The following is a 13,537-nucleotide window of genomic DNA, read 5'->3' on the forward strand; positions in this document are numbered from 1 at the left end:
ATTAAGATGTTAGGAATCATGTTTTATAGGTGAGTTTTATGGTGATTCAATCTGCTGCCTCCTAATGTGGGAGATACCAAGTCCCATGGGTGTGAACTTAACAGACTAAACAGCCGTGTCTTCCTTCCAGGATCACTGTGTCCAGGGCTTAACCTTAGAGAATCCTCCGGACACCTCTAAATTTACCACCACCAACAACAAAAAAAATGGGGAAAATAGGCCTATAAAGGATAATGTTAAAAACGTTAATTGAGCAACTTTATTCAAATAATTTCTATACTAAGAACTCAGAGTCATCTCAACGGAACCAATTTCATTGAAATTTGCTTTGAAGGGCAGGTAAGTGAAGCAAGTTCTCATATATTCTTTAGAATTAAAAAAAAATACACAAAGCACAAAGAAGGGAAAGAGGGAAATATTCTAAAATAACTTGGCTATAGATTTCCAGCTTTGAGTCAAAATCACTTTTCTCTTCCATTCTGAAAGATGTGTTGTTCTTTCCTCTAGAAGAAAAAAAAAAAAGAGAAAATGATTTCAGTACAACTCTGCTAAGATTCCCAGTGCCAGCCTCCAAAAGCTTACATGTTGCATTTACTCCACTGAGTAGATACACATTTTTGAGAGTCGTTATAGAAAATGCTACCACGCTTAAGAAATGCCCTAAGGAGTGTAAAAAGGAAAGTCATGGTAACCTTTCAAGCAGGCACTGCAGCCTGCTGGTCAAGACCGTGGGCTTTCAAATCCCGGCCCAGGCACGCGCTGCCGGTGTGGGTGCCGGAGTTAAGACTTAAGCTACATTTCCTTTTTTATAAGAAGAGCTCGCACCTGCCTATTGCACAGAACCCCTCTAATCAAAGGGTTCGTGTGGGGATTAAGTAAGGAAGGTGTAAAAAAGGCTCAAGGTGGCCTGGGGCACAGCAAGCACTCAGATGTCAGCCGTTAAAATTCCTCGTGTGGTCACAGCTCATGAAGATTTGGTCCCTTTCCTCAAGAAATTAATGATGTAAACAGAGAAAGAAGAAAAAATACAGAAGATAGTTAAGTGTGTTTATGCCGTAGTTTCAGAAGCTGGCCAGACCAAACTCAGTGAAATCCCATCAGCAGGTGGATGAGTGACGTGGACTCGGAATAGTGTCGTCCGAATGCCGGCTGGTGACACTGAAGTGCGTGCTGGGGAGCCTGGCACTCCCGTGAGAAACCTGACCGCGCGGAGACTCGTCCCTCCCACCTGTCCACCCTCAGCTTGTCTCTGGAGGAAATAAATGGTGCACGCTCATAAAAGCTTTGGCTTCAGGGATGTGCACAGGCTAACCTGTGGCCGGGTGGGTGGGCACGGGGGCTTCAGGCCCAGCGGGAGTGTGTGGCCCGGCCCCTTACATGTGTGAGATGCAGCCCGGGGGGTCTTCCCGGACCGCCTCCTGCTCTGCCCACATCAGGGAATCCAGCAGTGAACAGAGTCATCATTTCCAGGTCAGTCTTCCCTCACAGCACCTACTTTCTGAGTGTGAGATGAAGGGGCTGGAAATGACAGTTTGCCCAGGATGGACAGTGCCTTAAGGGCAGCTTTTTAGAAAAATCCCCTAAATGCACTCTGTTGGAAAATGTGTGAAAAATGCCGACTTTAAAGGAAAAGAATCTGGGAGAAAGTCTGGAAGATTCAACACATAAGGATTCTGCTGTAAAATACCCACATCTGACAGACAGAAACGCACCTTCTTCTCTTCCCGGTTGGGCTGCAGAGGGCCAACCTCTTCCCAGGGGCTCAGGGTGGGCCTGCCCGCAGGGGAGAAACCCCGAGGTCCGGCCCATTGTCCGCACACCTGCGGGTCTGACAGTCGGCGTCGTTTTGTGGGGAACCGATGGTCCCCCCCGGCAGCGAGGGCAAAGGCTGCAGAGGGAGGGGCCCTGACTGTGCTTGAGCTCAGGGGACTTTTTATGCTCCATGGGCGTGATGGTGACAACTTTGGGGGACCATGGAAGCCAGCGTCTGAACTTAATTTTCCAAAGAAGTCTTCTTTTTGACACCGAAGTCTCACACTTGCTTTCTCTGGAGATGCTCCGGTACACGAAGGCGCCTGCATCCGCTGAGGCGATTTTTGGCAATACTTCTGATGGAGCTTGTCAAATTTTTCTTTAATATCATCGTAACGACCTTTTGTAGAGCCTGGAGGTTGTACCCTTGGGACTGAAATGGCTCTGCTGAGGGATCCTGACTCCCTCAATCTTCCCAGATCATTTCCTTGACAAACGCAGCCAGAGGTCTGCTCCGAGTGGCCTGGGCTGAACGCAGGGTCGGTCTTCGAAAGGGAGGGGAAGGAGCCCCTCTCTGGCAGGCAGCGACCCGCTCTCACAGAGCTCTTGCCCAGGTTTTCAAAAGCCTCACTTAGCCTCTTAGCTTTTGCTCTGAGAAGAGGGCTACCCGGCCTGGGGGCTTCTAAGCCCCGGGGGCCACCGGAGCCCCCTGGACCCCCTCTGTACACATCCACAGCCGAGGAGCCAGTGGGGTAGGTCAGGCACAGCTGCTTCCTGGGACTCAAGCAGTATTCCTGGTGAAGTCTGTCAAATCTGACCTCAATCTCCCTGTGCCGAGTCCCTCCCTCGCGCCACAGAACGCTGGGCCTGGAAGCTATCTTCACAGGAGAGATTAACCACTTTAATGTCATAAATCTATTTTCCTGATCAAGGTGATGCACTGCATTGGAGTCTAAGTAAGTCAGTGAAGAACGCTTCTGGGGTGTTCTCCAAAGCTCCTTCCAACTTGGGGCGAACGCCTGGCTTTGGGGTCTGTTTACTTCTAGGAAAGCCTCTCCGAATTTCAAACCTGTCTTATGGCCAGAAACATCGAGCAAGTTCTTGCAATCTCTTAACACTGCCACGTCCTTCCCGGGCCTGGAGCAGGGTGGATGTCTCTCCTGGGGGCTCCTCCGGGTGTGGCCGCCTCCTCGGCAGCCCGTCCGGTTCATCCTGCTCTTGCACCTGTATCTCCGTCTCGAGTTCCAGTTCCGGCCGATGAACGTCTTGGTGGTGATGACGCAGGAAGGCCTGGCGCCCAGCAGCCGGCTCATGGAGTGCAGCATGCCCGCGTACAGGTCGCTGAGTGTCGCGTTGCAGATGTCGTCGGCCTCAAAGCACTGGCTGTTTGAGAAGCTGCTGGCGCCAGTCCCGTGTGAGGGGGGGCTGTCACTTGTCGGCACCACGGCCAGGTCGGCTGGGCACAGGGGTGAAGCATCGCCCTCTCTGGGAGATGAAATTGGCTGAAATGGGCCAGCAGGGCTCTTTTCAGAGATGTCACCACAGCGTCCTGGAGAAACACACACAAGGCAAAGCCATGTTACCATTTAAAACCTCCCAGGCGCAGAGATCAGGAGACTGAAGGCTGGATTGTGACCATCATGGTTTTCTCCCCAAGCAATGCCAAGAACAGAAGTAAAAGGAAGTTGCACAAATACTTGGGAGTAGACGCAGAGGTTTCTTTCTATCAGACCTAAATTTCAACTCTCCACCGGCTTTCCCAGGAGTTTTCCTCTCCCTTGTGACGGTTTAGAAGTTGGTTACCTTTTCAAAGACTGACTAGAAACCAGAAAATCACGGCTCTGTCCGCCTACAGGGCTGGGGGGAAGGGACAGGACTCCTGAATATAGCAATTCGTACGCTCTCACGTTTGCATCCTGTTAAACGTTTTATACGTTAAGAAGATAAAACTAAACCAACAAAGACAGGGATCAATTGAATACGGACAGAACAGAGGCCCCCGGCTGTACATCAAGCTGACAACCACGGAAGAAGCGAACAGAAACCGAGTAACTCTGAACGGGCTCCCCCTGTGGGACATCGTCTGAGGGTAAACGTGCTGCATGGGGATCCCGAACCTTCCTGAGCACACTGGCGAGCAGGTGGGACAGGTGCGGTGACTCTGGCATCACCTCGCGCTGCACAGCCACCCAAGTGAGCATCACCACTGGGGGAGGGGGTGGGTGACTGTAATCAGGGTGGAGGTTGAGGCGCTACCCATGTAGACAGGTCAGGGGACACAGAAGCCAGCGTGGAAGGGGCTCCTCTAGGCTAAATGTGGGACGGCCTGGGCATCGTCAGTCTGAAAACTGACAATGGATTCTACCACGTGAATCAAAAAAAAAAAAAAAGTCCGTAAGTTCTGATTGATCCTAGAGAAGCCGTGGCTCCACCAAAAGTGAAAGGTCCGAGCAGAGTTTTCACGTCACACTCACGGAGGGCAGGCCTAGCGGGCGAGGCCAGCGAAGGGCCCAGGGTCACAGGCGAGTCCTTCCCCTCTCCGGAACCGGTGCACTGAAATCAAAGCAAAGGACCTTAACAAAGGAACTGTCTGTCAGGTGTCGACTGGGGTGCTCGATGTGGTCCCTCCTGATGCCAAGCCTGCAGAACTGCTCTCCCAACAGCAGATGGCGCATCTGAGCGCAGCTGAAGCAGTGACACGTGTGACCGTGATGAGAGTGGCCCGCTGGGCTTCCAGCGGTGGTGGGAAGAGCTTGGTAAAATCCAGGAGCTTCTGCCCACGTGGCCTCTAGGGCCTCCCCCACCACCACGGCCACACGTTGGCTAGGAACTCTCTCAGGAGGTCCGGTGGCTTTTCTTCCTCCACCGTTTCCTCCAACAGCCAGAACCCTGGGGGCTGGTGGGATGCAACAACAGCCCCAAGACAATAGAGCCCTTCCCAGCCCTGGTCTCCTCCCCTGACTGATGCGCAACCAAGAGGACATGCTGGCTGCTCCTGGACACAGGTCAAAGGCATTTCCAGCACATCCGCTAATTCAGATAAAGGCTTCTCACTGTCAGCAGCACAATAAGATGTACACATTCCTGCTATGCTGGCTGCCTTTGAGATAATTTATTTATTCCACGACACATACTTCCTACTTGCTTGGTATTAAAATGTCTTTTGTTCTATGCACTGATACCGGCAGAACTTGGAAAACTACACAGCTGGCATCCACACGTGAACCTCCTTCTCCAGCTTTTCGCTCTCCTTCCGGCAAAGCTCCGGGAAACCGGCTGCAGTGGAACTGGGGGAGGGGCTGGTGAGGCTACCCACCTCCCAGAGGGCTCCCCGCAGCCCCCATCGCCCCTTACCCTGACATCATGGCCGAAGCAGGCGGAACAGGCACCTTGCTGCCGATGCCAGCCCCTGCCGGCCTCAGCAGGGAGGGAGGGCGGTGGGCGCTACGGCTTCCCTAATCCTGCAGCCCAAGGGCACAGGCTCTACCAGATTTCAGGAGCTGCCCGGGAACACGGCGGACAGCTGATCACACTGCCCTGGGGGACCGTTCACCCATGAAGAGCAGGGACCGGGGAGCCAGTGAACAAAATGGTTTGGAAACAACCACTCAGATGCTCTTTACAGGCTCTCAGCAAGTGAACGAGACATGCTCACACCGAACTCAACACGTCTCTAGCCCGCGGTCTGCCCCTGTGAGGCTGCGCTCGGGGAGACAGCGTACCCCTGAACGCCCTTCGTCCTGCAGCAGGATATCCACTTGCGTCAAGTACTTCTTCCTTAACTCGTTTTTCAAAGGGCTCCACGGCACTGCAGGCTGAAACCAAAGAGAAGTCCGTCAGGGTGTGCCCGCGCCCTCGGGTACGGCTGGGCCCCTGAACTCTGCAACACCTGCAGGCTCACTCGTGAACAGGTCTTAAATGAAGTTCCTCAAAGTTGGTCCTTCGCCTCCTGCTGTTAGTGGGACAAAGGGGTCCAGCCCCTCTGAAAACCCACCTGATCCAGGAATCTGACTTTAGGGACTTTACGCAGTAGTGGAAGTCCAGAAGGAAATGAAAGGACAAGAGACAAAACATACAAGCGCGGAGAGGTTTGTGACAACACTGTTAGGCCGGGGGAAAAAAATGAAGCAATCAATACCCCTGGGTGAGTTCAGAACTCACCTACCAGAACTGACCCCAGTCGGTGTGTGTTTAAGGAGAGAAGTTTGGCGCTCAACCCAGGGCGCAGAACGGCGGCCTCTGCTACCCCATTGAAATAGGGGGTCTCAGCCTCCACCGTGCACCTGGGTGGGGCCGAGTCAGGGCCGGGGGCTGCAGGCGGTGCGGAAGGGACAACACTGGCTCTTGGCCATCCGGACCGCCTGCCCCCTTCACTGCCATCCCTACACAGCACCCCTTCCTCCCCTAGGGCCACTACCTAGTGCTAGTCAGACACTGCAAGTCACACGCGAGTCTGTGGGCTAACCTCTGGACAAAAAGAGTGATTTTAGAGGAAAACCACACACCAGTGATTCTAGCGCCTGACACAGGGGTCAGGTCAGACGCTCCAGTGGGTTCCGTCCTGTGTGTTCCTGTCCATCCCGAGAGCTGATCTGGAAACACTCCCTGGGGCCCCTCCCCTGTGACACTGTCTCTACAGAGAAAGACCGACTTAGAACAACTTTCAACATTGCGAGGCCAGTCAAGGCCAACGGTACACTGGGAACCCCAGCCAGGATCGTTCTGTTTGCAGAAGGAAAACCACCCAACATTCACGTAAGTTCAGTAAATCAGGCTGGAACCGGGCAGTAAGTGTCAGAGGTCAAGGGCTAGACTGAGAAGGGGCGACTTGCTGCCTCAGGGGACCTGAGCGGAGGGGACAGAGACTTGAGGGGTGGTGCTAGCAAAGCGTGAGCCTCAGAAGGGGACTTGGAGGAAGACGCAGGTGACAAGGATGTGTACTTGCTGAGCCCCAGCTCTGTCCCTTCATTACGAAAGGCAGGGCTTACCGTTAAGTTCCCAGCGATCACATCCTCCTGGTATAAAGTTGTATCCACATCACTGCTTTTTGAATCTAAAAGCCAAAAAGGAAATTTCCATCAGAATTTAAGCAAGCTTGCATTTTTCTCTCAAGGACAGCTTTTGCATCACTCGGGTGTGTTCTGTAGTTAACACTCTCATCGCTTCAAGCGTGCCCCTTTCATAAAGGCGCCGCCATCGCAGGTGGCTAGTGGTTACCACATTGGACCGTTCAGCTCAAGAATAACCATTTCTAATTATTTTAAGCAGTCTGGGAAATTCATGGACCTAAGGATTTATGGAGTTAAAATTTGGATTAATACCAGTAAACAAATAACACCCATGAGTAAACATCTTCATTAAGGTTTTCTAGTTCTGGACTGAAAGATCACTGGTTTCCCTTTTAGAACGCAACCCGTATTACTGACTGCCTGGTGCAGGCAAGGGCCCAGGCAGAGCGGACAAAGGCTGCCGAAAGGCCAGTCTCACCAGACAGGGCTTGCAGAACAAGGGCGAGGTCTGTAATGACACAGTGGTTTAGCTGCTGCAAGGGGAGGAGCCAGAGGTGCAGGGCTTAAGTAAGAGCAGGGGCTGCTCCAGTCTGGGGATCAGGGGCTTCCTGGAGGCAGTGAGGACAGTGGGCAGGTCAGGCATGGTCTGAATTCTGGTCTTTCCCTAAGAGCAATGGGGGCCACTGTAGTGCTTCAAACAGAGAAGCCGTGTGACCAGATTCCACGTTCAAAGATGTCGGTGGGTGGAGCCCAGGTGGAGACAGGAGCTGGCACTGTGGGGGTGCAGGGGGTGCTCAGGGCAGAGGGACAGGAGAGGTGGTGGTGGGAAAAGGCACAGGACAGCGACATCTTGGATACAAGGAAGAGGGAGGGGCTGAGACAAAGAGGACATTGGGTTCCGCTCATTCCTCAAGGAAGATGGTGGTGGGCCGCGTGTGAGGACAAGTCTGCTGGGTTGGCTTTTTGAGTTTAGATGTGCAGAGTCTAGACAAAGTGTGCAAGGAGAGAGGCCACTGGACAATCAACACACACAGATGGGGTCTGGGCTGGGGATTCCACCAGAGTGAGGGCCAGAGGTTGAGCAAAAATGCACAGCTCTCAGGAGAGGGCATCTTCAAAGATGGGGGGTGGGCTGATGGGGGGGCCAGGAGGGAAGGAGGAAACCCCGGGAGGTCTGGAAGGCACAGGGCTGTGAAGCCACAGCCAAACTTTCCAGAAGCTTCAAATGCTACTGAGAAGGCAAGAGGATAAAAATCAAAGAATGCCAACTGGATTCAGCAAGCGGGTCACCGGGAGCCTCACTAACAGCTGTGCTTTTGAGACGGAGCCTGAAGCCAGAAGGGAACTGGCTGAGGAGTGCGTGGAGGCGGTAAAATGGGCAACTTGTACAGATGAGGTTGTGCAGGGAAGCCGACCAGCGGGTGGGAGGGAGCTGGCAAGGGGCACCAGATGGGAGAGCGCTGACCCAATTCCCTGTGTGCAAGGCGAAATCTGATGGGGTGTATCTGGGTGGAGGGAGAGGCTAGGGACAGGAAGGAAGGTGATGGGCGGATTCTGAGAATAGGCTGGGACAGTCTTGGTGGCACGGCTGGCTGAGGACAGGACAGGACAGGACAGGACAGGAGGGGAGGAGGCCCTACAGGAACAAGGCGGCAGGAGACAGGATGCCTGCAGGGCACAAGGACTCTGAAGGAGCCGGCGGCTCACAGCATCACCGCACAGGGGCAGATCTAGGTCTTAGCATGACTGAGCTAGACAGCTCCCTAGAAGAGCTTAGAAGGAAGGAACAGGGCACTTCCAAAGGTTTTGGATTCTAAAGTACTCCTTGGGAAAAGTCATAATGAGGAATCCAGGCTTGAAATGTTGACAGACACGCATGTCCCTCCCAACCTGGCTTCCCAGCAGTGGGGACACTCACCCTCGACTTGTGTGCAGGACCAAGGATGCTCGAGCCCTCCGGCTGTGACCTGCACGGGCCCGTCTTTCCTGCTGCCTGTCTCCTCAGGGGAGCCCTCGAAGCGCGGAAGGAGAGAAGACAGGCTCGTTTCAGTCGTCACACATTTCAAAGCTGCTTTCAAGTAACACACCTACAGTCCTTCCTTCAGGACATGCGAGAACAGGAAGTTTCCCCAAGGCTTCTCTTCTAGAACATTCCGGTATAAAAGGCCTCAAAGCTCCCAGCAGGGAGTCAAGTTTCCCCTCGGAAAAGGAACAGAGCTTTCTTCCTCTGGTCATGCCAAGGGCTGCGGCCTCAAAAACCCCTTGGATGGTGAGTGACAGAGCAGAGAAAGTGAGAAACAAGGGCACGAGGGAACAGGCCCGACCTGGCCCTCATAGGGGGCTGAGCTCAGAGCCAAAATTAAATTGGACAGAACTGTCACCAGATCAGCAGGTGGAATCGGAAGTTCAAGAGGCCGCTGGGGGACTTTCCAAGACCTTTGTCTTAACAATGGGTTTATCTCCAAGTCATAAGGCCTATAATTTCTTCGAAAGCTTTAGCAAGTGGCAGGACAAGACTCCCCGCGTCTCACAGGCCAACTGTCCAGGCTCCTCCCGTGAACAGAGGTCTCACAGCGGCAGTGTCCGCGGATAAACTCGGGAAAAACACACCTGGTTTGAAAGGCAATGAACAGCACACGGCGCCCTCCCCCTAATCTCCTCCTCCCCTCTTCAGCAGAGGAGAAGAAGCATTTTTCTTTCTCAGAAGGACCCGGGTTGGCCCTTCCTGTAAGGACAGAACAAAGCCCGCTGGCAGCTGTGACTAAAGTGGGGCCGGGAGAGGTCCATCTGGCTGACCCCGCCTTGCACGAGGGGTCCAGATGTCAGAGCCCGCGGCCCACGGCAGGGGCAACAGGGGCACGGAAGGGGCACAAGCATCGCGAGCTCCTCCTTGCACTTGATAAGCAGCAGGAGAAATGCAGCTCAGTTAAGTCCTTCGCACACAAGAACACAGGGCCATTATGGTGACAAAACCATGGAACAGCCCGCAGCGGCCTCCAGAAGCCCTGGGTGCCTTTACAGCCCGTCCTGCCTCTATTCACATCAACCTTCCTCCACAGCAAGGCCTGGGGGCAATAACATTTGACACGAAATACCTGCATTTGTCCTGTGCTTCTTTCTTTTAACAGTCTTCCACCCCAAATTCGCAATCCTTAAGAAAAGAAAAAAAAGACCACTTAAGAAATCACGGATACTGAGTTTCTGTCCAACCTGCGTTCAGATAAAACCCAACTGACACGCGAAAGAAAGATCTGATATAACCAGGAATAGAACCAAGCCAGATTTCTGATACTCTGTTGTTTCTCATCTTTGTGAGATTGAAGGTGTTTTAAAAAATCAAGACTAGACACAAATTTGTCATTAACGGAACTCTCTCGTTGAATCCAGCATTAAGCCCCGAATGGAACGGAAACAAGGAACATACATACACCAAGCACGTCCTCAACATGGTATATGACTGAGGGCAACCTCTGCCCCATGTACGGAATAACTGCTTTCTCAGGGCAATCCACACGCTACAGAGCGAGCCCTTGACACAGGGGTAAACACTGAGCCTTGGAGTCCTGCCATTTACTAGCCGGCAGAATCCGGGAAAGATACTCAGTTTCTCCCTAAACCTCCATTGGCTCCCATGTAGGTTCAAATGAATAAGGAGGGATCAGTGGTTGCCGGGCTTGAGATGGCTGTTAATGATGACAACAGTAGCAAGAACGTACACGACGCTTACAATGTGCCAGGCTCCGTCTAAACCCTGTCCAAGTACCCCTCACTTCCCATTCACAACTCACTTACATGCAACTCGTATGCTACTCCTAACAGCCTACGGGATAGGCATTCACAAGTTCACTGTACAGATGGAGACAGAGGCAAAGAGGAGGTCAAACAGCCCAGGCCACCTGCCCACGCGCTGCAGCCAGGCTGTGAACCGCGGGGAGTGGCTCTGCTCTTGACCACTGCGCCGCGTGGCCTTTCCAGAGCTGAGGCACCGGGAGTCAAACCAAGGCTTTGCCACTTGGGCTAAATGACCCAGGATAAGGCCTTAACCTCTCTCTGCTGTGTCCTCTCCTATGAAACAATGATTCTAACAGAGCCTACCTCACAGAGTTGAGGACCTGAAAGAGGACCTGAAACTCTTGGAAGCATAGGCACATACTTAGCTGTCGACACACGTGAATGACTGTCACTGGCCTTTACTATTGTTACTCTATTATTACTTTTACCATTGCTGTCTTCATTATCAGTGTGGTAGTTAGTTCCAACCTACCCGATATAGTGCTGTCTTAAAGTGGGAATTCAGCCTGCAAGGGTGGTCAGCTAGCATTTAATCAGAAAGGCCACTCCCTGAGTACCTCTCCAGGCTACAGGTCTGGGGAGCTGTGCTCTCATCAGTTAGGAGTTTGTTAGAACCCAGACCCACTGCATCTGCACCCAGTATTGCTGTCAGAGGCCCCAGGAATCTGCTTCAACAAGCTCCCCAGGAGGTCTTCTACCTGACAAAGTGTCAACTGCTCTCAAGGTATTCAGATGCTTCACCTACGGTTCTCATCAAACTGGAGTCAGAAATGTTTTTTCTGGTGAAATAAGCGGTGATCAAGGTACATAGATTGACCTAAATATTCCAGACACTGCCCATCCTCACATGAACAGTGCACGAGAACGGTGAAGCCTGCTGACAACACTCGCAGGAATGATTTCTACACACTCCTGCATCCTGCCCTCGGGTTAGATCTGTCACCACCTGACAGGCCAGAGTAACAGAAACCCACCGCTGGAATACCTTAGCTTCTGCCTGCATAAACCTTTCACCCAGGATATGGCTGGGTCAGCTAAAAAAGCAGAGTTAGGACTTCATTTAATTACCAATTGTTTTGTGCCTGTCTGTCCAGTCCACAGCAGAACTGGGTCTGAGATGCACTTTCATTAGTAGATAACAATGCGACGATAATAAGGCTGAACGGCAGGAAATGACCTCACCCAGAGCAAACTTTCTCTAGCTATTTACCAAAGAGAATCCAGGGGGTTTTTAAGTCAGTTTGCAACATCGACCACTAAACAGAATGGTTTCTTCTGCCTAGATTCAGGTCAAATTCCAAAGTACTCAAAACCCCAAGTCAAGCAAGTCAAATAAGAGTCAATACGAATGCTGCCCAGTGTCAGGCACTGTTCCAAGAGCTTCATCTCATGTAACTGTCACAATATCCATGCCAAGTAGGTACTATTGTCATCATCTTTCCATTTCACAGATGAAGAAACTGAGACACAGTCTGGTTAAAGCACCTGGCCCAAGCTGACATGGCTGTTAAATTGCCAGGCAGGGGCAGTTTTAACCAGGATGCATCTATGTGTCTTCAGAATTCTGTTTTAATAAGTAATTTAACTAATTTATTGGTTCAAGGAAACTAGTAATGTTTTAGTACCTATTAGGCGAATGGGGTTTATTTTCAAAAGAGCAGGGACAGCATTTCAAACTTAAATAAGACACTACTGTAGTCACTGTTAACCGTAAATATTCAGAAAGGGGGGCTGCCTCCGTACCCTGGGGCGTCTCGTAGGTCAGCGTGGACATCTGCACCACTGGGGAGTCCTCGAAGGGCTGGTTGTACTGCGGGAGAGGAAGGGGCATCCCGTCAGATCGGAAAGCCGCGAAGAATCCTTGACCCGGGCTGAGAAGGCGCCAGAGCGGGGCTAAAAACCTGGGGCTCCCAAACCCGCTTTCTGCCCAGCAGCCCCCAACCCTGTCTCCCCCCACTCTGCGTCCCGCGCCCCCTGCTCCCCGCCAGCAGGCCGGTGGGGGGGCCGCACCTTCTCCATCAGCTGCTGCATGCGCCTCTGGAAGCGGCGGCGGCTGTCCTTGAGCTTCTGCAGCAGCGCGTCCTCCCCTAGGACTTCGCTCTTCATGGTGCGCGGAGACCCAGGCCCCTACTCCCGCGGGAAGCCGGACAGGGGACCTTTCCCGGCGCCGCGGTTCAAATAGCAACTCCCGCCCTTCCGGCCCGCCCTCGGGCTTCCCATTGGCTGTCGCGGAAAGGCCGGGCGCTGATTGGACCTTTCAAACATGTTTGCGCGTCTTTCTCCAGGCCAATCAGTGCCCCGCCGGGGGCTCGCGCACGGGAACGAAAGGAGTGTCTGAGTCGCCGCTGGGCGCGGGGTCGTTGACGGCGAGTTCTTCCACTGCGGCGGCTCCCCTGCCTGTCAATCAACAGTGCCACATGAAAATGATTTCCCCTGTTGTACTCAGGAGACATCCGGTGACCTTCGCCGGGATTCGCCGCCGATGGGGGCCGGCTTCCTCACCCCGCCCGCCAGTCCGCCTCTGGTCCTTGCACGATTAGAAGAGCAGAGGGGCCAAGGAAGACACCGCGGGATCACGAATACAAAAGGAGGCAGGAAGGTGAACATGCATTTAGAAAGGAGAAATACCATCAACGCCACAGAATCCAGGAAAATATAATACAGTCTTTTTATTAACCTCCTGGCACACTTTTTTGTATATAATTTTTACTGCATACTCGGCTCCAATTATATTAATTTTGTAATATTTTCTCAAGAGAATGGATAATTCTGAGTCATCGCGTAGCCATAATTATATGCTTGTCTGATGTGATTAGCAGAATAATGTGCAAAAAATACAGGTATAACTTTGGGCAGGATTAGGACCCTTAGATGGGGCTCCCCACCTCCTCTCAGCCTGCACCCCAGTTCTGTCATGTGATCCATCTGAAATTAGGGGAGAAGAGAGCGCGAGAATATAAGGGGCCCATGTAGGAAATATATTG

At 52.5% G+C, this 13,537-nt stretch overlaps 1 protein-coding gene across 2 annotated transcripts; it reads right to left on the reverse strand.

Annotated features, from left to right (window-relative positions):
• Nucleotides 1-241: 241 nt before the first annotated feature.
• Nucleotides 242-12,740, reverse strand: HJURP (Holliday junction recognition protein). 2 transcript variants are annotated; one of them, XM_031677832.2, is made up of 9 exons: nucleotides 12,564-12,740; nucleotides 12,297-12,363; nucleotides 9,857-9,912; nucleotides 8,680-8,773; nucleotides 6,741-6,805; nucleotides 5,475-5,567; nucleotides 4,227-4,305; nucleotides 1,713-3,301; nucleotides 242-503 (listed from the first exon to the last, which is right to left on the reverse strand). In XM_031677832.2, exons 1-9 carry the CDS (start codon nucleotides 12,657-12,659, stop codon nucleotides 462-464), a joined length of 2,181 nt encoding a protein of 726 aa, XP_031533692.2. In that variant the 5' UTR covers nucleotides 12,660-12,740; the 3' UTR covers nucleotides 242-461. The 2 variants fall into 2 exon arrangements, with proteins under 2 accessions (XP_031533692.2, XP_072817965.1); XM_072961864.1 differs by lacking the exon at nucleotides 12,297-12,363 and having other exon boundaries at nucleotides 12,564-12,687.
• Between the last annotated feature and the right edge of the window lie 797 nt (nucleotides 12,741-13,537).

The sequence above is a fragment of the Vicugna pacos genome, chromosome 5 (genome assembly GCF_048564905.1).
Source record: "Vicugna pacos chromosome 5, VicPac4, whole genome shotgun sequence".
NCBI classification, from domain to species: domain Eukaryota; kingdom Metazoa; phylum Chordata; class Mammalia; order Artiodactyla; family Camelidae; genus Vicugna; species Vicugna pacos.

Excerpts from the sequence above, each read along its gene's own strand:
- HJURP (XM_031677832.2), bottom strand. The coding sequence starts at position 12,659 with ATGAAGAGCGAAGTCCTAGGGGAGGACGCGCTGCTGCAGAAGCTCAAG. Across the intron at positions 8,774-9,856 it reads GAAGCACAGGACAAATGCAG|GGCTCCCCTGAGGAGACAGG; the intron begins GTATTTCGTGTC and ends CCGCGCTTCGAG. Across the intron at positions 6,806-8,679 it reads GTCCTGCACACAAGTCGAGG|ATTCAAAAAGCAGTGATGTG; the intron begins GTGAGTGTCCCC and ends TTTGGCTTTTAG.